Here is a 20,884-nt window from a genome sequence, read left to right as displayed (position 1 = left end):
CCAGAAGGAAATCGAAAATAAAACCCAATGTTCAGGAAATTCTCCGTCTTCTCCATCCCTCGCGTATTGATGCCGTACTGAAGTTTTCTGAACATCAGTACAGACACAAGCGCTCATATACACACACATACACTCACCCTTATGAACGCACACACGCAAATCCTACCCCTATGAGCACCTCCGAAAGACTGAGCCGGCATATATCATCTTGAAATTTACGAAGTTGCCGTAGGCACCTCGTCGTCGACGGGAACGTCTCCTCCCACTGGATGCGCATCGCCGGAAATCCTGAAATAAATCCAGGAATAAATGCGAGCACCAGGATTTGAACCCTGGTGGGTTGGAAATACCACAGTTCCTCTAACCATCCAACCACGGGTTGGTTCGATGCCGTACTGAAGTTGCCGTCCGGGCTCTGCACCCTCACCACTTCATCCCCTACATGTGGGAAAAATCAGTAGAGAAGAGCTGAATTATTGAGACGTCACTGCAATTGAAAAAAAATTGTCTCGTATATGCTATGATGTTATCCACCAACCCACTCCCTTTCTTTTAACCGGTGATTCTTGCATCTTCCATGAAAAGCAAAAATAACTTCGATTCAAAAAAATTGAAATTTCCCAATGCGCTTTCACTATAGCGAGCGCATTATTAATTGAAGAGAAAAATCCTTTGAATTTTGGTTGGATGACCCTCCCAAAGTTGCTTGTTGCTTCATGTTTAGGGAAATGGGTTATTTCAGCCCTGCTTTTATGAAAAAGCAAAGGACATGTTGTGTCATCTTAACTCATTACTCGTTGTATATACTCCCTGATTTTTGCTGTCAGAACAAATATCTCCCTGTAAGGAGCAATAGAGAGATCCACTAATGGAATCTGGATTTTTTTCCTAGTGCCAGGGGTTTGCCGAGTGCATTTGTCAGCTAGTAGGAAAACACACCCTTTGCTGGGTGTATGTTTTTGCACTGGTATAGCGACCAGATCTCAAACAATCTGATCTCTGTGCATCAGTGTCATCCCTGGATCGATAATGCTGACACGCATAGTACTTGAGGATTTATAACAGAGTAACAATCACACACTTATTACATCGAATGTCTCAAAAGAGAACTTATTACAATAAATATGGCTTAAGGCCATCTAATACGATAACAGGGGAATGCTTGGAAGATAAAGTGAGTCCACCAACTCCAACGGCATCACGGAGTGAAAGACATCGACCTATGGCTTCTTACTCGTCGTCTGAAAAGTCTGCAACATGAACGTTGCAGCCCGAAACGGGTCAGCACATGAAATATGCTGGCAAGGTAACACAAGAGTAATGAACAGGATAAATGCTATCACTACATGCATATTTGGCTGGTGGAGGCTGTATGGTTAATATGTTTTTGCAAAAAGCCAAATTTTCCCTACAACAAAGAAATAAATTTGTTTAACTATCATGGTGGTTGTTAAACATTGAGAAGGTTCCTCCAACTCAATCTCAATTAAACATCATCATTAAACTCAATCAAATTATATTAAGAGTGATGAGATCAACATGATAATCCAAGAACCAGATACTCAAGATGTCCATAACCGGGCACACGGCTAACCATGATTAGTTTATACACTCTGCAGAGGTTTGCGCACTTTTCCCCACAAGACTCGATCTCCTCCGTTGGATTTCTCGCACTACATGGTGTTTGAGAAACGGATGACCGAGACACAGTTTTTCAGAAGCATTAACTCTCTACTCTGGATAGACAGTACCACCTACAACCCACTACATCTGCTAGTCTACCTCTTCGAGAGCTTCACGCAACTTACTCAACTATGCCAGAGCCCATAATGGCTTGTGGCTGCACACAGAAGTTTCTAGCATGAATAGTCTTATGATCCCTTTGAGCCTGGGTGGCGGGCCGTAGATGATCACACGGGTCCTCCGGGATATCCTAGGACAACACTGGATTCTCCAGGTGCCCACAAGCAATCCACCCATATGTGTATTTAAGTTGCCATCTTAAGTTGAACCATTAATTAATAACTCACATATGTAATGAATACTCTCAAACCCAGTCCACGTCTACGAGCATAGCACAGCAGTATAAGCATAACGTAGAAGTAACTCCCAAGGGTTTGAAAATAAACAGGTGAATAGGTACTACCTCATCTACTTTCCAAAACCCACAATTTAATCATATCATAACCATGCAATTGTGTGAGGATTGATCTAATGCAATAAAACTGGGTAGTAAAAGGGTATGATCAAAGTGTTACTTGCCTTGCTGATGATCCGTGAAACCTAGGGACTCGTAGTAGCACGCTTCGCACTCCGGATACTCTATCGCAAACAAACAAACATACAATAAGCACACAACTAGAAGAATGGGTAAAACTCAAATAAGAGATCTAACTAGAAAGTTCAACTTAGGAACTCCGATTTGCAAAAATAATCAAACCAAACAAAGCAACGAAACTCAAACTGCAAAAGAAACAAGATCCGTTTACTAATTTGGACTTACGTTAAATTTTACAGTAGCAAAATCTTGTTCAAGTTGGTTAAACAGAAAGAGGGTTTCGAAACAAAGATCTAGGCGCTTGAATCGCCTGATTCCGATAAACGAGCGAAAAGTTATACTAGAACGAAGATTAGGGCAGGAATCGCGATCGGAAATAATCGCGGAAAAACCCTGGAAAAAGAAAACTGACGAACATGCTAACGAACGAACATTCGTTGTCTGCGGCTAATAGGCGAAAACCGTTCGTTAAAATGAACGTACAAACGGGCGTTCGCTAAATAAATAAACCGACGAAAAACCGAACTGATCTAAACAACAACAAAAAATGAATTTAGGTTTTCGAAAAAACTGATCGGTTTTCCGAAGAAAACCGTGGGCGACTACCTCGCCAGTGGAGGAGTTGGTGGCGGCGGCGGTGAGCGGCTCCGGCGGCGCCGGCGGGCGGCGAGGCGACTTCGGCGGCGGCGCATGCAGCGGGGCGGCGGTGTGCGGCGGCGACGGCGCGTGGTGGCGGCGACAGCGGCGCGGTCGAGCTAGGGTTTGGGGCGGGGTGGGCTGGCGGCGGGGCCTCGGCTTAAAAAGGCCGCCCGGGCGTAGTGTCCAGGTCGGGCATGGCCCGGTAAGGCGGTCGACTTTTTTTTTAAAAATAATACCGCGCAGAAAAAGGAAGAAAAGAAATACTAAACGGACTTCAAAAATCCTGAAATAAATTTTCCCCGTCCTCTAAAAATCTAACGGATAAGGTGAACATTTATTTGGGCCTCTAATGCAATTTTGAAAAACGCATATTTTTCCTAATTCAAATAAAATAGTGATAAAAACTCCGAATAAAATCTTATTTGATTTTAATATTAAATCTCCAATATTTCTTTATTTTGGGGAAGTCATTTTATCCCCTCTCTTTTATTTTCATAAAAGAAATATTCGAAGAGAAAAATAATTAAAATCAAACGATCCTCTTTTCAAAATTTGAGAAAACTCAAATATGAAATAACGAAATCGCCAACTCTCTGAGTGGGTCCTTGAGTTGCGTAGAATTTCTAGGATCAAACCAAAATGCAATAAAATATGATATGCAATGATGATCTAATTTAGAGTAAAATGCAAGCACGGTCCTAATTCTTTTCCAAAAGTGTCGATTGGGTCCTAATTCTTTCAAAATGCACATCTGGATCCTAATTCTTTCTAAGTTGTTCACCCGAGGTCCTAATTTCGTCTGACCGCCGCTGACCAGCTCGCGTGGCACTTTGACCGCCGCCACGTCGACTCGAGGGCCCACGCGGGAGATTTCCCGCGGTTGGAGGTTGGGAATTTAAGCAGTTTGGCCCCTGGAGTTTATGCTTTCATCATTCCCCAGTCCCAAGGTCTTCTGCTCGCTCTCTTCCTCTCTCTGGCGCCGCGCCGTCGCCGCCATGTCCGCCGCCGCTAGCTCGTCTGCTGTGAAGCACCGCGGGAAGAAGGCTGCCCAAGCGCCTCCTCCACCTCCGGCATTAGCCCTTTTCTCGCCGCCCATCTCATCGCCGGCCCAAGCGGGTATGCTGCGTTGGTACCATGCCCTAGTTGCCGCATTCGATCTACAATTCGTCTTGTATCAAAATCAGAGGCAAATCCTGGCAGGTTTTCTACAAGTGCCCCAACCACCATGTAAGATCTTCTACAAGTGCCCAATCAATTTGATTTTTCTGTGTTTCTTTTTGGCTGATTTTTTTACTCAATTTCTGTCAGATTTCACCAAATCCTTGCCAACATTATTATTGGGAAGATGGACCAGACAACTATTTAGATTTTTTGGTGAGAGGTGGATACGTCAGCCCTGGATTGAGCAGTTTTGATTCGGCTGGTGTCATTGCAAGTGAAGAAACAGAGGTGCAAGTGAAGAAGCAGAGCACTGTTGAGACTGTGGTGTATGCAGAAGCAATGCAGAAGATGAATGAGCTCATTTTTCTCTGTAGGAGTATTCTCAGTGCACTTGTTGTACTGATTGTAGTAGTGGTGTATGTAGGATTTAAGAAGTGATGTGGTAGTATGATGTATCCAGTGTTCAATGCTTGTTGGTGTATCCAGATGTTGATCATGTACTGTTGCAATGAAATTGAACTAAAATTTGGCAGCATTTTGGTTGTTTTTCTGTACTTTGGCAGCAATTTTTTTACTAGCATTGACAGCACAAATAAACAGTAATATACAAGGCCTTTCTTTTACTAGTAATTGAACTTAAAAGCAGTCTGAAAGATAGATAGATGGATTCAGCATTACAAGGTCTTCAAGTTGTGCAACAAAAGTAGGAAATAGCATTACATTTCCATGGTTTGTGTGAAACCCAAAGCCACATCTCAGCATGAGGTTTCATTACAAACCATCTTGTTTCCTAAGCAAAAGAAAAACATCCTACACTGCTTCTTTCCATAACAGCTTTGTAGTCTTCACTTCTGAATTGTTGGGGCTTTGTTCTCCTTAGTTTTTTTTCACTTTCTTCCTTCTCTTCAAACCTAGTGTAGAAGTAGTATGGCTTCTTGGAGGTGGCAGGGCATCTCTGCAGTTTGCAATGAACTGGCTTTCTGGTAGAGGAGCTGTCACTGCTGTTTGAGATTGTTGAGTAGCTATAGCCTACAAACCAACCAAACATTTAGTTAGTAATGTAGGTGAATTTCTGGAAGAACATATGGCATTGCATTTATTAACATTGCATTTGAATAAAAAGCTCTCACTTGGTCCTGTAAAATCTCAATCACAGTAGATGAAGCAAGATCATAAGTCATAGAAGAAGATATCATATTGGATGTACTTTTGCCCACTTGTGGACATGCCTTTTTCTGCAAAAAAATCAGAAATGTTGTTGAGCATTGCAATTTCAGAAATCTGTCAACATTTGAGGGAAACATTTAAGGGAAATGCACCTTGCAATTGGGCCTTCTCTTGACTGGTAGTTTAGTTCTTTGTTGTGTTTCTGGAAGCACAACCTGAATTGGCACATGTTCTTGTATTGATGGCTCATCTTCAGTTGTTGGCACATGTTCTGTTGCTGCATGTTCTGCTGATGCATGTTCTGTTGCTGGGTCATGTTCTGCTGCTGCCTCTTCTGCTGCTGGCTCCTGTTCTGCATCTGCCTCATGTGCTGCTCCAGGATCTTGTGTTGTTGTTGGTTGTCCTCTACCTAGTTCAGGGCACTTTCTTTTGTTGTGTCCTGGTTGATTGCACACACTGCAGTGCCCAATAATGCCATGTCTGCTCATCCTAGTTCCATTGTCCTCCTCTAGTGGGTTGTTCTTTCTCTTCTTTCCAGGCCTACCAACTTTCTTCTCATAGTTTGGTGGCAGCATTTGAGGCCCATTAGTTTTAGGCCACACTCTAGGATCACTACATGGCATTATGATCTTGCCATAAGCAACTTTGAAAGCATCAATGCTGTAGCACTTGTTGACAACATCCTCTGGTTTAATTCTTTCATGTCTTAAACATGCAACTCCATGTCTACATGGAATTCCTGAGAGCTGCCATGCCCTACAAGAGCACTCCTCCTTCTGTATGTTCACATCATACTCCCCAACCATGCCCATAACATGAAATATGTGCTGTCCAGCTGGTAATGCAGTGCAGTTGTTGGACATGTTAATATTTTTATCCAGTTTCTTTCTAATTTTGGGACAAATTTGACCACACATCTCCTCAGATTCCAGATTCTTGCTATAAAACCTAGTCATTAATTGGTCCTTGATCTTCTTAAGACAAGTAACTATAGGCATTTCTCTGGCATCAAGTATATACCTATGAAATCACTACAGTTAGAACAAATGAAATGCTACAGTTCCAACAGTATGAAAGGATGCAGTATGACAATTTAAATGATACAGTACTACCACTTACTTGTTGAACACTTCACAACTGTTGTTTAGAAGCAAATCACACTTTGGGAGTTCATGGAAATAAGCCTTGCACCACTGCCTTGGGTCAATTGCATCCAAGTACTCATAGGCCCCCTGGTCCAGCTCTTTCATCTCTTGCATGTACTTCTTCCAGTCTGCCTCATGTGTAGCTCTTGCAATTTGCCACAATTTATTCTTGAATACATCACCTTTCCAGTTCTTTGCAAAGTTTTGATGCAGATGCCTCACACAAAATCTATGTTGTGCATGAGGAAATATTGCATTGACAGCATTGATCAACCCCTACATACATTGCAGAATAAACAAATGAAATGCTACAGTATGATAATATGAAATGCTACAGTATGATAATATGAAATGCTACAGTGTGATAATATGAAATGTTATTACTACCTTCTGCCTATCACTCATCAATGTCCATGGTGCTGTGTTTTGTATGTTCAGATCCTCCTTCAGTGTGTTCAAGAACCACTTCCATGTGACAGTATCTTCCACTTCTACTATGGCAATTGCAATGGGGAAGATACAATCGTTAGGATCAACTCCAACAGCAGTCAGCATCACTCCACTATACTTGTTCTTAATGTGACACCCATCAATGCATATAATGGGCCTACAAGCTAGCAGAAAACCCCTTTTGCATGCATCTAAGGCCATGTAGCAGTTCTCAAACTTTCCATTGTTTGCATTCACAAACATGGTACTGCCAGGGTTTGATCTTCTGATTTCAGCTGCCAAGTCCCACAGTAAATTATACTGCTCAAGTTCATCTCCATGAATTTTCTTTAGTGCAATCCTCCTTGCTCTAGCTAGCTTACTTCTACTAGGTTGCATGTTGTAGTCCAACTGAACAAGTCTGCCAAAGTTTTGCGGTGTCATCTTCTCATCTGCTCTAAATGTTTCCACATACTTGCCAGCCAAATATCTTGCTGTAAATTGCTTGAGTGCCCACTCTCTTTCACATGTATGCTCACCCACATACTTCTTCACAACCCATGCTTTGGTCCTGCTGTCAGGTGCAGCAAATAAGAACCAGGGACAATCTCCAACACAACTTGCCCTTATCCTCTGCTTATCATTCTTTATGTAATGAATTTGCACTCTCTGCTTCACAATGTACTCTTGAATTGCTGCTCTTAGTTCAATGACAGACAAGAACACCATGCCTATGTGAAAACTGACTTCTTTCATGTTCTCAGGCCTCCACCTTTTCAGCTTCACTTTCTTTTTCATTTTTTCCTTCCTTGTGCATCTAATACTTCCACTTCCTCTGCTGAATCACTATCTTCAAGCTCTGAATCTTGTAGCTCCTGCAGTTCATCTGTATCATAATCACTGTCCTGCTCCCATTCAGATTTCTTCTTTTTCTTCTTCTCAAATTTTTCATCAACCCATTCTTCATACAGATTATCATCATCTTTGTCTACTTCATTGTCAGAGTCAACCCAGTCTGAATCCCATTCACTGTCATCACTGTCACTGTCATTTTCATTGGGGATTTCTTCTACCACAATTTTCCTCCTGCTTCTTCTAAGCTCATGTCCAACATTTTGTCCCACTGGCGGAACACTGCTACTCCCTTCATTGCTGCTGCCTGCATTAAATTGGTTCAGTCTGCCTTTATGAGCTTTCACCTTAAACCTGGGACTTCCTCTTATTCCACTGCTAAACCCAGGAGATTTAGGGCTTAGTACAGGAGGTAGCTCAGGTGTACCACTAACATGAATATCATCAATTACATTGTCAAAGGCCATGTCTTTGTGATCAACAAACAACTGAAAGTACTGGAATTTTGGAACAACTGCTGTCATATGCAAAGTGTCAGTGTCACAGTCCACAATCCGCAGTCCATCGCCTAAATTCTTTCCAGGCGGTAACCAGTAAATAACATGCTTAGATTGGTCACTATATCCCAGTTGCTGCATAAAATCAGTGAGCCAGAGAGGAGACCATGTATCTACTTCGCAACCATCGAACAGAGCAACTTTCCCATCGACATACGTCTTTGATCGGCCAAATCTGCAGAAAAATCCAGCATAGTTGATTTCTACGGTAAAAACCTCCTCTTGTGGTCCTAGGTATCGAGGGATTCAGTCAAATACTACCATCGATTCGAGCTAAATAGGTATCCGCAGAAAAAGAGGATCAAGGGTTAGGGTTACAGGCACCACACTGACCGTATCGTGGAGGAGGATATCCGGGTTGCCAATGCACAGGCGCCATCCTAGCGGCGCCGCCGTCGGACAAGCGCGTGCGATGGCCGCCTGCCTCTTCTCACCGGACCACCGCCGTCAATCTCCCCTGTTTCGCCAGAGCAGAGAGAGGTGGGGAAGAGGAGAGGAAAAGGACTACGGCTGCGGAGAGATTAGGGTTGGGGGGCTCTTTTGAAAAAATGCACGGCTGGTCGTTATCCCGCGTGGGCCCTTGAGTCGACGTGGCGGCGATCAAAGCGCCACGCGAGCTGGTCAGCGGCGGTCAGACGAAATTAGGACCTCGGGTGAACAACTTAGAAAGAATTAGGATCCAGATGTGCATTTTGAAAGAATTAGGACCCAATCGACACTTTTGGAAAAGAATTAGGACCGCGCTTGCATTTTACTCTCTAATTTATAACATTCCAAATTAAAAATTTGGGATGTTACAAACCTACCCCCTTAAGATGAATTTGGCCTTCAAGATTCGGGTTGGCTAGAAAATAGGTGAGGGTGATCTTTCCGTAGGTCTTCCTCTCGTTCCCAGGTGGCTTCATCCTCGGTATGGTGGCTCCACTGAACTTTGCAGAACTTGATAACCTTACTGCGTGTGACTCGGCTGGCAAACTCAAGAATCTTGACTGGTTTCTCCTCGTAGGTCAAATCGGTATCCAACTGAATCGCTTTCAATGGCACTGTATCTCTCAGAGGAATATTAGCTATCTCTGCGTGTCACTTCTTCAACTGAGAAACGTGGAACTCATCGTGAACTCCTGACAATCCTTCGAGCAATTTCAACTTGTAAGCAACTTCTCCCATACGTTCCAAAACTTTGTATGGTCCCACAAAACATGGTGCTAACTTTCCTTTAACTCCAAAATGCTTCACTCCTCGAAGTGGTGATACTCGAAGATACACTCTGTCTCCGACTTCGTAAACTGTCTCCTTACGTTTAGAATCCACATAGCTCTTCTGCCTGGATTGGGCTACCTTAAGTCTATCGTGTATCAACTTAACCTTCTCTTTAGACTCTTTGATTAAATCTGGTCCAAACAACTGACGGTCTCCAACTTCATCCCACAACAATGGTATCCTGCACCCCCTTCCGTACAATGTTTTGAAAGGGGCCATCTTCAAACTGGCTTGATAGTTGTTGTTGTAAGAAAATTCTGCATAAGGCAAGTTGTCGTCCCAACTAGATCCATAGTCTAGCGCACAAGCTCTCAACATGTCTTCTAGAATCTGATTGACTCTCTCAGTCTGTCCATCCGTCTGTGGGTGAAAAGCTGTACTGAACTCTAGCCTGGTTCCTAAAGTCTCATGCAACGGATTCCAAAATTTTAAGGTAAATTGGGTTCCTCTATGTGATACAATGGTCCTCGGAACTCCATGTAGACATACGATCCTGGTCATGTATATCTTTGTCAACTTAGCACTGGTCTAAGTGGTCTTCATAGGATAAAATGAGCTACCTTCGTCAAACGATCGACTACAACCCATATCGAGTCATAGCCTGAACGAGTCCTAGGCAATACAGTGATAAAGTCCATGCCTAGTTTACGGAGGAACGTTTTTATATTAGTTTACGGAGAGAGTATTTACTTACGGCCGACATATCGTGAAGGCAGGAATAGAAGTTCATATATCTTAATTAACTCCTAAATCATTGGATCTATCCTGTGATGTATGCAGATTGAGCGACTAAGCGATATGGAAAAAAATAAACCTGGATTATTCATGAATTTGACAAAGAGTTCACAAAACGTGTTCAATTTTTTTAAAATGCACATGAAATGGAAAAAAAATATTCGCAAATTTGAAAAGGTGTTCTCAAATTGAAAAAGTGTTCATCGTATTTGAAAGTGTCCATGAATTTGAAAAAAAATTATAAAATGAAAAGATGTTTATGGATTTGAAACAGTTTTCTCAAATTGAAAAAGTGTTCATGTATTCGAAAGTGTCCTTGAATTTGAAAAAAATAAACAAATGAAATAAATATTTATGGATTTGAAAAGGTTCACGAATTTGAAAAAAAAAATAACAAATATGAAAATTTTCCACAAAATTGGAAAAAATACTATGAATTTCAGAAGGTGTTCACAAATTAAAATAATGTTCATGATTTTGAAAGTTTTGCAAATTTAAAAAAGATTCATGATATGAAAAATGTTTATGAAATTTTAAAAATGTTCAAGAATTTGAAAAATCTTCACGGATGTGAAAAGGTCCACCAATCTGAAAAAAAATCCTTTATTTAAAATAATTCAATAATTGTTCACAAATTGAAAAGGTTTTCACGAAATTGACAAAATAGTAAAATCCTAGTTAAAGCGCTTGCATCAAATTAGTAAAATCCTATGTATTTACATTTACTGTTTTCGTACTCGTCAAATTCATGCTTGTGATATACTGATAGTTATTCTTAGGGCTCAACAGTCTAGTCTAGAGGATTATGATGGCTACGCCGGTCCAGTTTATAAGCCATAGCATATGGACATGGACATTACATTGTTAATTAAGCTCTGTAAAATGGTTCCTTTGGTTTGAAACAGAGCAATGTATACATATATATGATATACTCTGCAGTCTATAGTATGTAACAATTTAACCTGAATGTCACCTATTGGATCGTATATTAACAAATATATACCTTGTAAGAGTGTGAGGAAGCGGAGCGCGTATATCTCTGGATTCTGCGCGCGTAATTTACATCCAAGTGCTTCCAGACACCAAAAATGAAGTTGAAAAGAAAAAATGAATTGTAACGAATAAAAGAATGAACAAAATTAACACTGTCTCAGGTTCTGAACTCAAGACCAGGCTGCAAGTTAGTGCAGTGCTCGAGTGACTAATGGAAGGGGAAAGAAGAAACGAAAAAGAATCAACAAATTAATCTGCACGCACGCTGACGGAATCAGTTGGTTTTCTTGGACGAATCGTCCTCCGAGGAAGTCGCGTTGTTGTTGTTGCTGCTGCTGTTGTTGTTGTTGCTGTTGTCGTCGTTGTTGCTATCTTTACTGTCGCTGTTGGTATTATCAAGGTCAGGAACTATTGCTGCCGCCGGTTCGACGTGAGCCAGCCGAGCCGCGCCGATCACCTGCTCCGGGAGCTCCTCGTACGTGTTTGCCTGTATCCGGCAAAGTACAATGTGTATATTGATAAGATAAGACTAGATTTTATTTTCTTAAATATACTCATGCTTCAACATTGGCATTTTGGGTTCCTACCTGTATTAGGAAGGCCATGTCAACTACCAATGTTGTGACAACACCAAACACCAGCCCCAGAACCCCATTGGCTACTGCAGAAGAACCGATGTCAACATCCACCTGCAGAAACAACATATCCGTCAAGATGCATTTTCTCGCCAAAAATGAGAAAAAAAATAATAATGATGAACTTCTGTCGGTAGTTAAATGTTCTGAACCAAAAACTCTACTTGTCATTCTAATGCCGTAGACATGATATGGAAAAAGCTATCGGCAGCCCATCATTTGGAGGATTTCACGTAGTAAACAATGACTTACTTCCAAGTACCCCGGAGCGCGTATGTAGCTGCAGTCGACGGCCTTTCCCAGCAAACAAGGGGTGCTTCCGACACTTTGCCGCACTATCCAAGAGCCCTGAAGATTTTTTGTTTGTTTGTTGAGTCAGAGTGAAGATGAAGAATACTGCAAACTAGTTGCAGACTACAAGATTTTTGTGTGAAAAACAGACCTTCGGAACGGCCGGTATAAGCTTCAGTCTGCTATTGCGGAATTCATCATCGCCATCAAAGAAACGTTGCAGCAACGATCCCTTTTTCATGGTATTTGTGACGAAATACATCACTATGCTGTAATGGGTCGACCCAGGAATCTGCAATAGGATATTGACGATTTCACCAAAAATGCCTCCTTTGGAAAAGAAGTTTGAGAGAAGTCTACAAACACATGAATAATATGTTACAAAGAAATGTATTAAGAATGTCACTCACTTGTATGTTGGCAACAAATGTGTGCATCCCTTTCTCAGCAGCAAGCTACAAAACCGGTAGCAGTGGAAATGAAAGTATGAATTCAAAAGTGGTTCTGTTATACTTCAAGAGAAACAAGCATGAATTCAAAATGGTTCTGTTGAAAAATTTAACTTAGGGCGTATTCTCAGAAAATTTCTGGTAAATTATCATGTTTACCTGAGCAACACAACCTTTCTGCCTGCCAACATTGTCCATGCGCTTGGTGTCCTTAAACCAGTCGATCGCTGCGAGCTCCATGAGATAACTTGCTGCAGGTATCTGTAACTTGAATGTGAGTGTGTTGAAGTTCTTCATCTAATATTCTTCATAATTAACTAAGAATAAAATGGAAGATTTAGACCTTTGATTTATCAGTGGGGAAGTTCTTGCTGCGAACTTTAAAGAGGGTGCTGTCGGGTACTGTCCAACAGTTGCGGGTTTTCTCATCTGGGTCACGATGAAGGACGCCCGAAAAGCATGATAAATCAATCTTTTCCAGAGGTTCTTCTGCCACGGCAAAGCTATCGCTGTTAGAGCAAAAAAAGATAGCATCTGCCCTGGGAACTTGACAGCAGACATGATAACGCAAGCACGCAGATAGGAAGAGGTAATCAAACCTGGCTTAGCGTCGTTGTCAGATTTGTTGGAGTCATCCTGTACATTAAAATGTTTATTATGAAGTGTGAAAACACTTACAATGGTTGTTCATAGTGTGGTTTAACATCATACTCAATTGGAAGAAAAAGAAAAAAAAACAATCAAGTGTACGTGGTCTAGGATATGTAACCTCTATGTTAGCTTCAGGAACTTGGTAGTCATCGTCCTCGTCGGATTCTTCCTCTATGATCGACATGTTTCTACCATCTTTTTGGTCTTTGTCTAATGGTTTAATCTTGTCGATTGCACGAGGCTGCGGGTTTTTCTGATCCGCCGACGGATCGAACATTTTCTCCATGACAGGGATCCTTGGAGCTATATGGCATTCATCTGTCTGTGAGAAGTACTCGCGCAGGCCTGGCAGCAAGTGTAAATTAAAGCCGTAAGCACCAGAACGAATTGATGAACCATATATGCTCTCCAATAATTAACAAGGGGAAAAACCACGCGTGCAGTACCGGCAACACAGTTCTGTATTTGCAGCAATGTATGGTACTGAAAGGAGGCGGAGTAGTTGAGGAGCCATCCTTTGAGATCGATCTGCATAAGGTGTTGGACCTGGGTACGGGGCCGTCCGTTGCGACACTTGAGAGGAGTAATCTTGAACCCACCGCCTGAACTAGTATGAAGTTCAGAAAAGGAAAAAAATGAACCCAAGTTAATTTTGTTTATTTGAAGTGTGTCTCATCCTCTCAGGTAAATGAAATGAAGGAGACTTACTCTCGATGAAAGCCCTCACATACCCTCTTTGCCGGCCACAGTTAGGATGGTCGACAGATCGAAACAGAACAACTGTATATATGTAACAACAAACATACACTGTAAATGAGAAGACACCACAGGCAGGAAATGTGACAGCTACATGGAAAATTCAAGAATGTACCATAGCTTCCATCATCATTCCGCCGCCAGTAGCGGACATAACAAAGATCCCTGGGCCAAACTAGCCTGCATGTTATTTAGGATGGAAAGAATATAAGCTAGAATCTGACAGACAATTCAAAATGCTACCAGTATTAATGACACATCCAGATAAGAGATAGAAAATACTACATGTTTGTGACATGCAAAAATGCATTTTACAGATGGTAAAAACATGTTAACATGTGAGGGTGTGGTTACATTGGACACCAATGCAGCTGTAACTTGTGATAGATTATTGCAGTGTGGCCATCAACCTCTTCAACTAAACTTCCGTAGCGAAAGCTACAGTCCCACCTATAGTGGAGAACAAACATCGGCATCTGCGTCAGTAGTTCGAACAGCAGAGACTTAAAATGCCAAACTCTTACTCATATCTTGTCACGTCCATGCTCATCACTAGACCAAAAATAGCTTCACATGTTGCTTCCACTACCCCGACAGCCCTCATAGCACGGCTACAGCTTCTTGCCTACACAGCGCATAGAAGTACAAGTCGGTGTCAGATTCAGAATTTCAGGCACTGTTCAGTAGTAACCCTCCAGCAGCTAAGATTGCTGCCAGGACATACAAGGTAATCGACTTCAAGAAGTTCTTCGAAGATGCGAAGTCCTGCCAATGACAACACCAAGTTAAAATTAATCGTCCTCGAACAAAGGGTTCATGGCATAAGGAGGAGGAACCTAGACTTGCCATTTTGGCATCGAAGTAGCCGCCAATTCTTCTTGGAAGAAAATTGACTCGGCTCATTCTGATTTGACCCAATATCAGGCTCATTGGTCCAGTCGCGTATCGATTCGGGGGGACCTGGCACCACCGGAAAGACGCGTTGAATTTCCGTAGCATGAAAAGGTGAAAAATGCAACTTGCAGACCAGTACTCTGCTTCACTCAGGTAGTCAATGTAACTTCGTACCGTTCCCTATAGTCGTCCTACGAGTCAAAATGGGCCGCTCCTCTTCTTCTTCAGCTCTACATTTGTTTTGTAATTATTAAATTTCTGTCTAATTCAGCGAATGGTTTATGTATAAGAGAATATAAGACATGGAACATCGCATACGCGCTATCATGATCTGAGAATGCAAACTGCCCTCCAAGTTCCGTATCGAAGTCCATCGAAGCAAAGGCCTTACGGTTTTTGTCTGCCATAGAGTCCTGCTGCTGCAAGAATGTGGAGATGTGATGATCGATAAAAACAAACGTAGCGTATATATGTCATTACTGTTAAATAAAATGACTTAGAAATCCAAATACATCACCTAGAGTGCTACTCAATGCCTTATTTATGCATGTTCTATTTATTTGACATAGTTTTGTTTTCTCAATACAGTTGGGTGAGGCTCAAAGGTATCCAACATGACTCTCCTGGAATGAGCTAGCGGTTACCATATCCTAACAGTAGGATTTATTGTACATCAATACCCCCTACTGTTTAATTGTCAAACATGAAATTAAATGGGAAACAAATGCCTCATAAATTTTGAACATCTCTTAGATATGTTATTTAATTGTGTTACTTATGTAAAATTCAACTCAAATGAAGCCTTACTGAACCTGATCGATTATCTGCTCTATCTTCTTTTTCCAAGCCAGTGCGTCTTCAATGTCATACGCACCCATCTGAGAATTAAGTTTTAGTTACAGCACAAAACAAAGATAAAGTAACAGTGTTGAAGGGTTTCTCAGCTTAGAACAAACCGTGATTTGGTGCTCCTTTTCTTTCTTGTTATAAACGCAAAGGACATAAATCATCTGAAAAGAAAAATCAGCAAGAGAAAATATCACTTCCCCAATTATACAGGCAATGAAAAATGTCAGTGTGTTAAGTTACTTGGTGATTGCTGCATCTTGCATGCACAAGAGAAGAAATGAATGGAGGTGTTTATTTTTTCTGAATAAAATCAACATAATGGTGTGCATGGAAGATTTAGCTATTTCACACTGCAGAATCATGGGGTATCTAATAATCCAAAGCTTATGCATTACTGAAATGAGGACAATTCTGGATCAAGCTACATATAAATAGAGCAAACTATTTTTGTGTATAAAAAGAGAAAATACAACATTTATTAAGTTTCTTGCAGCAGCAGCATCAGTAACATATACTGTTTGACGCCATCGTCGAGATTATTCAACGCCCAATATTCGGAAATCGAGTAGATAGAGAAGTAACAGTGAGCAAACTCCCGTTCTGAGGAAAGGGAAAAATAATTAAACTCACCTGCCCATGGTGTGTTTTCAGTCCTCTATCCTCCACCCTGCAATTTCCGTCGATTAGCAGCGACTTTAGCGGCACCTGCACATATGCACAAATTTCTTAATAACAGTTATTCACACAAGAGGTGTTGTGTGCTATCTGAATTTAGGAAGCAGAGATGATGGTGGAATCTTAGAATGTCGATAGAATGTCATCAGGGCAACAAAACTAACAAGGGTGCAGATAACAAATATACTATTCCCTCCGATCCATATTAATGGATGCACACTTGGTACAACTTTTGTACTAAAATTGTCATAAGTGCGCGTCGATTTATATGGATCGGAGGGAGTACTAGTAGTTTTTCAATGGCATTTGTGAGGCAAAGTTATCAGGTTGGCATCCATAAGAAAGGCAATTTTTTGAAAGGCGAAGAGTTCTAATTTGCACCCAAAATTGCTCATAGATCTTCAGTATTCTTCTGCGGCATTTGATCACCAACATGGCAATCAACACCAGAAGGAAGAAAGGTTATCTGAAATTTGCAGGCAATTGGATGGGTGCGCACCATGCTGTCCTTGGGCTTCTTCTTGTAGTAGGCGAGCAGTTTGCTCTCCAGCACGAAGTATCTGGTGTGGAAGAAAGACCGACCGATCTTGCGCCGGCCGTAGCGCACCATCCAGCCCTCGTGGTGGATGGCCGCGGCGGCGGCCTCCCGGGCGGCGGCCAGGGCGGACGTCTTTGCCTGCATCTCCTTGGCGTTCGCCGCCGCCGCCGCCGCGCTCGCGGCGCCGGGGGACGGGTCGCGCGGCGTCGCGAAGGTGTTGGCTTTGGTGAGGTCGGCGGCCTTGGCCGTGGCGGAGGACGGGGCCGCCGGCTCCCGCCTGGAGGCGGAGGAGCTGAGCATGGTGGTGCGCACGTACCGCGCGGCGCGGCTCCATGACGGGTCGGAGGTGGGGGCGGGCGTGGCGGGCGCCGGCGGCGCCTCCTCGGCGTCGGCGGCGGGCGTCGGCCGGCTCATTGCTGCAGCGGCTGCGGCCTGCTGGGGCTGGGTTCCATCCGCCGCCGCGCGCTCGTGTGGGTGGAACGGGTGGATGGAGAGGTGGGAGCGCATGCGGGCGGGCGAGCTCGGCGAGGGAGCAATGGAGATGGAGATGGTGATGGAGACGGAGGGGGTGGCTGGGCGGGAGAGCCGCGGCTGGGTTGTGGTTGTGGTTGTGGCGGTGGAGGGCGACAAGAAGAGAGGAGAGGAGGGACAAGTGGACCTTGGTTGCTTCTTTTTTTATACTCCCCTCCTTCCTCTCATGCATTCCCCTTCTTTTCTCTCTCATCGTCTCGAGTGTCTGCTATGCCAAATACTGTTGCCAGATGTGAAATTCGAGTTTGACGTCGATGCGGGAGTAACTGGAAATTTGCTCGGACGCGTGCCAGAATTTTTTGGGTGTATTCGATGTGCTATAGGTCCTACTTGTCTGGAGGAGTTGGCACCGTTGTTCAATTTGGTGGATCTCACTTCTCCGCGCTCAAGCTAAAGGGGAATAAGGCGATAGATTTCTGGAAGAACCAACTCAGATCGATCCATTCCTTCACATCCCAATATATATGGTTTACATTTTTTTTGAAAGTTATATGGTTTACATTTACATATATATGGTTAAGATGTAGATGTAAATGTATATGGTTTACATTTACATCTTAACCGTCCTCACTTTTCTCTTGGCAACTAACTTCCCACAACACAGCCCCACGAGATGGGGCAAAGCTGTCTAAGAGCGCCATCTTGTCACACACCTTCAAGAAGAATACAACAGTCGCACACTTTGTTAACACATCAGTAAGTAATTGGCCTCCAGGTTTAACAAAGCTTGCTTGAAAGTACTCAATCATCAAGTTTCTTCCTAATAATATGTCTGTTAATTTTGAATATTTAAGGACTATTTTGTGATTCTCATTATCATACAGACTTAGAGGACCATTTAAATTGATTTGGTGCAAGATTCTTCATAATTACAAGTGTGGGTCCTCTAGGACACACACTTTTCCTTCATAAAAAGGATTTCCACATGTGAAAAAGAAAAATTGGTAATTTCAGGTTTTTGCAGGGTGGTTCTGATAAATGCAGACATTGCTCCTAAAAGCGAATAGTCTGGGTCGGGCCAGGATTTTGTAGGGTTTGTGGGAAAATTGAGTTTGGGCCTCAAAATAGGGTGAGACTTAAATATATTGTTTTAGGCTGGAACTTTTCCCCTTTCCTCCCGCGACGCTCCCGTGGGCGTCCAGGGGGGCCTAACCCTAGCGCCGCCGCCGGTCGCTCCCTCCCCCACTCCCTCCTCCCTCGCCGCCGCCGGAGGGCGCGAGCGGGCTAAGCCCGCCCGTCGTAGGCGGCGGCGGGGCTCTCTCGTCTCCGCGCTTGAGGGGTACGGAGCCGGCCGGATGCCTCAGCCCGGATGCGGCGCTTGGCGCTGGGCGCAGCAGCTCGACGGTGCTCCGGCGTGGGCCGGCGACGGGGCGTGGCGACGATGCGATGGGCAGCGCGGAGGTGGTGCGGGCTGGAGGTCGATGGTGGCGGCGACTGCATCCGGCGGCGCGCCCAGATCCGCCTCCGGAGCCGCGGGTCGCGGGCGACCTGGGTCGCGGTCGGCCTCTCCTGCCATGGCTCGTGGGCGGGGGGGGGGGGGCAGCTGGTGGATGTGTGCGCCGCTGCCCGGTCGGGCCCTTGCGGCTGGTCGGCGTCGTACGGCACGGGAGATCCCTTCGGTGGTCATCCATGGACGTGGCGGCGAGCGCTCTGCTTCCTCTGCTCCGGCCATGGGCCGCTGCCGTGGTCTCGCGCGGGGCCGGACCTATGGCAGGGTGGGGCGAAACCGGTGGTTTCGGGGCGGGGAGCTGGTTGGAAGGAAGGGAGCTCCGTTGCGGAGCTGCCCGTCGCCGGCCCAAGTGGTTGCCGGTCGTGGTCGTGGGCCATTCCTCCCCCTCCCCCCTTTCCCATCCTCATGTGTTCTTGGTTCCGGCGTTGCTCGAGGCGGAGGTGGTTGGCCGGCGGTCTCGGAGGCAGTTTGGGTGTGGATTTGCTCAAAGTCTCGGACTTTGGTGCTCATCAGGGCGGTCTGGAGGCAGAGCGGCGACTCTGGCGGTGAGAGGCACGTTGGTCGTGGGCTGACCGCGCGGCTCGGGTGCGGGCGGGCAGCCACGGTCGCTTGGGCGACATGGCTGCGGGTGGTTGGCGGAGCGGGGTTGCTACGGAGAGGTTGGAGCACCGGGGTTCACCACTTGACCAGTCCCGGTACTGGCCGACGGAGGCGGCGTCCGCGGACGTTGTTCCCCTCCCTGAAGGCTTCGTCGTGGTGCTCTCACCTCCTACGCGTCACTCCGGGTGAAAACTTGATCTTCTGGATCAGACGATGACGACTTTCTAAGGTCGTATCCTTCTTGAGGGCGTCGTCTTGGAGTCCCCGCTTTGGTCGTGTCCGGCTCATCGCTCCTCGATTGATTGTTCATCTTCATGGTGATTTTCGGCTTATCATTAGGGTGCTTAGTCGTCGTTGGGGTGATGTGTTCGGTGCTCGGCACCTTTGTATCTCGCCTTGGGTGCGTGCGTTGAGTGTGGTGGTGGAGTGCGTTTGTATCTTACTCGCTTGTGTTGGTGCTGGTGCTTTATCTATAAAGCGGGGGGAAACCCTTTTTCATCAATAGGATGAATCCTATTTCACGCATTATGCACGAAAAGTTTCGCTCAATCACCTAGGGATAGCGATTTGGGTTGGCCCATTAGCGTTACATTGGTTTTTTCGAACATGGTTTGGTTTTTTCTTGTTTCAAGAAGCTATGGAAAGAGCTTTTCTGTTCTTTTTTTATTTATTTTTTCTCTATCGATTTTTTTATTTTCTTTTAACAAAACTATTTTATAAAAATTCTCCTCAATGTTCAGTTTTTTAAGAATGGTTAAAAACTTCAACAAAAATCTATGATTTTTTACAAAATATTTTCAAAAGCATTTGAGAATATTTTTTAAAATACACGAGTGTTTTCAAAATATTGTCTGAACATATTATATTATTTTGGAGCATTTTTTATAAACTCCAATGGATTTTTAAAAATTTGGTGATCTTTTTTTCTTCATCCTTTCTACTATAGTTGGTTTTCCTTGTTATAAAACCTGAAGGAAACCGGTCATTCTACCAACCACTAAAGTTAGTAGGTGCTCCTATGGTATTACTCGACAAATTGTCGTAGAGAGACCGGCAAATAGGAGTAGCTCCCTAAATTTCTTCCCGAGTTAGTTTTCTCAGTTTTATTAACCTGGGCAACTCTTTATTATTACTTTAAATTTGTAGTTCATATTTGAAGTTAATTTTTGAAAAATAAGGAGTAGTTCGTACAGGGAAAAGTAAAGACTATAGCTAAAAAAGGTGCAGCTGAGTTAGTTTGAAAAGGAAAAAAAAATCAAAAATATGTAGAATTAGCGAATGAGGTTATTTTTCGTATGACCTATGCATCCTTCCCAAGCCACTATGTTGGTGGAGGACGAGATGTGGAC

At 43.7% G+C, this 20,884-nt stretch overlaps 1 protein-coding gene across 2 annotated transcripts; it reads right to left on the bottom strand.

The window, feature by feature from the left end:
* Positions 1-11,091: 11,091 nt before the first annotated feature.
* On the bottom strand, positions 11,092-17,340 carry LOC123129892 (protein ENHANCED DISEASE RESISTANCE 2). 2 transcript variants are annotated; one of them, XM_044549866.1, is made up of 22 exons: positions 16,916-17,340; positions 16,372-16,446; positions 15,849-15,902; positions 15,705-15,770; positions 15,211-15,311; positions 15,067-15,122; positions 14,845-14,958; positions 14,723-14,763; positions 14,523-14,623; positions 14,353-14,448; positions 14,114-14,178; positions 13,951-14,022; positions 13,689-13,844; positions 13,361-13,587; positions 13,191-13,227; positions 12,935-13,080; positions 12,751-12,852; positions 12,553-12,597; positions 12,294-12,434; positions 12,104-12,199; positions 11,804-11,905; positions 11,092-11,703 (listed from the first exon to the last, which is right to left on the bottom strand). In XM_044549866.1, the coding sequence occupies exons 1-22, from the start codon at positions 17,252-17,254 to the stop codon at positions 11,491-11,493; spliced, it is 2,445 nt and encodes an 814-aa protein (XP_044405801.1). In that variant the 5' UTR covers positions 17,255-17,340; the 3' UTR covers positions 11,092-11,490. The 2 variants fall into 2 exon arrangements, with proteins under 2 accessions (XP_044405801.1, XP_044405802.1); XM_044549867.1 differs by having other exon boundaries at positions 15,211-15,308.
* Between the last annotated feature and the right edge of the window lie 3,544 nt (positions 17,341-20,884).

This window comes from Triticum aestivum, chromosome 6A (genome assembly GCF_018294505.1).
Source record: "Triticum aestivum cultivar Chinese Spring chromosome 6A, IWGSC CS RefSeq v2.1, whole genome shotgun sequence".
NCBI classification, from domain to species: Eukaryota; Viridiplantae; Streptophyta; class Magnoliopsida; order Poales; family Poaceae; genus Triticum; species Triticum aestivum.
The sequence above is the reverse complement of the archived record's forward strand: the minus strand, read 5'-3'. Positions and strand labels throughout refer to the sequence as shown.

Excerpts from the sequence above, each read along its gene's own strand:
- LOC123129892 (XM_044549866.1), bottom strand. The coding sequence starts at position 17,254 with ATGCTCAGCTCCTCCGCCTCCAGGCGGGAGCCGGCGGCCCCGTCCTCC. Across the intron at positions 14,764-14,844 it reads GCTACTTCGATGCCAAAATG|GACTTCGCATCTTCGAAGAA; the intron begins GCAAGTCTAGGT and ends TGTCATTGGCAG. Across the intron at positions 11,704-11,803 it reads ACATGGCCTTCCTAATACAG|GCAAACACGTACGAGGAGCT; the intron begins GTAGGAACCCAA and ends TGCCGGATACAG.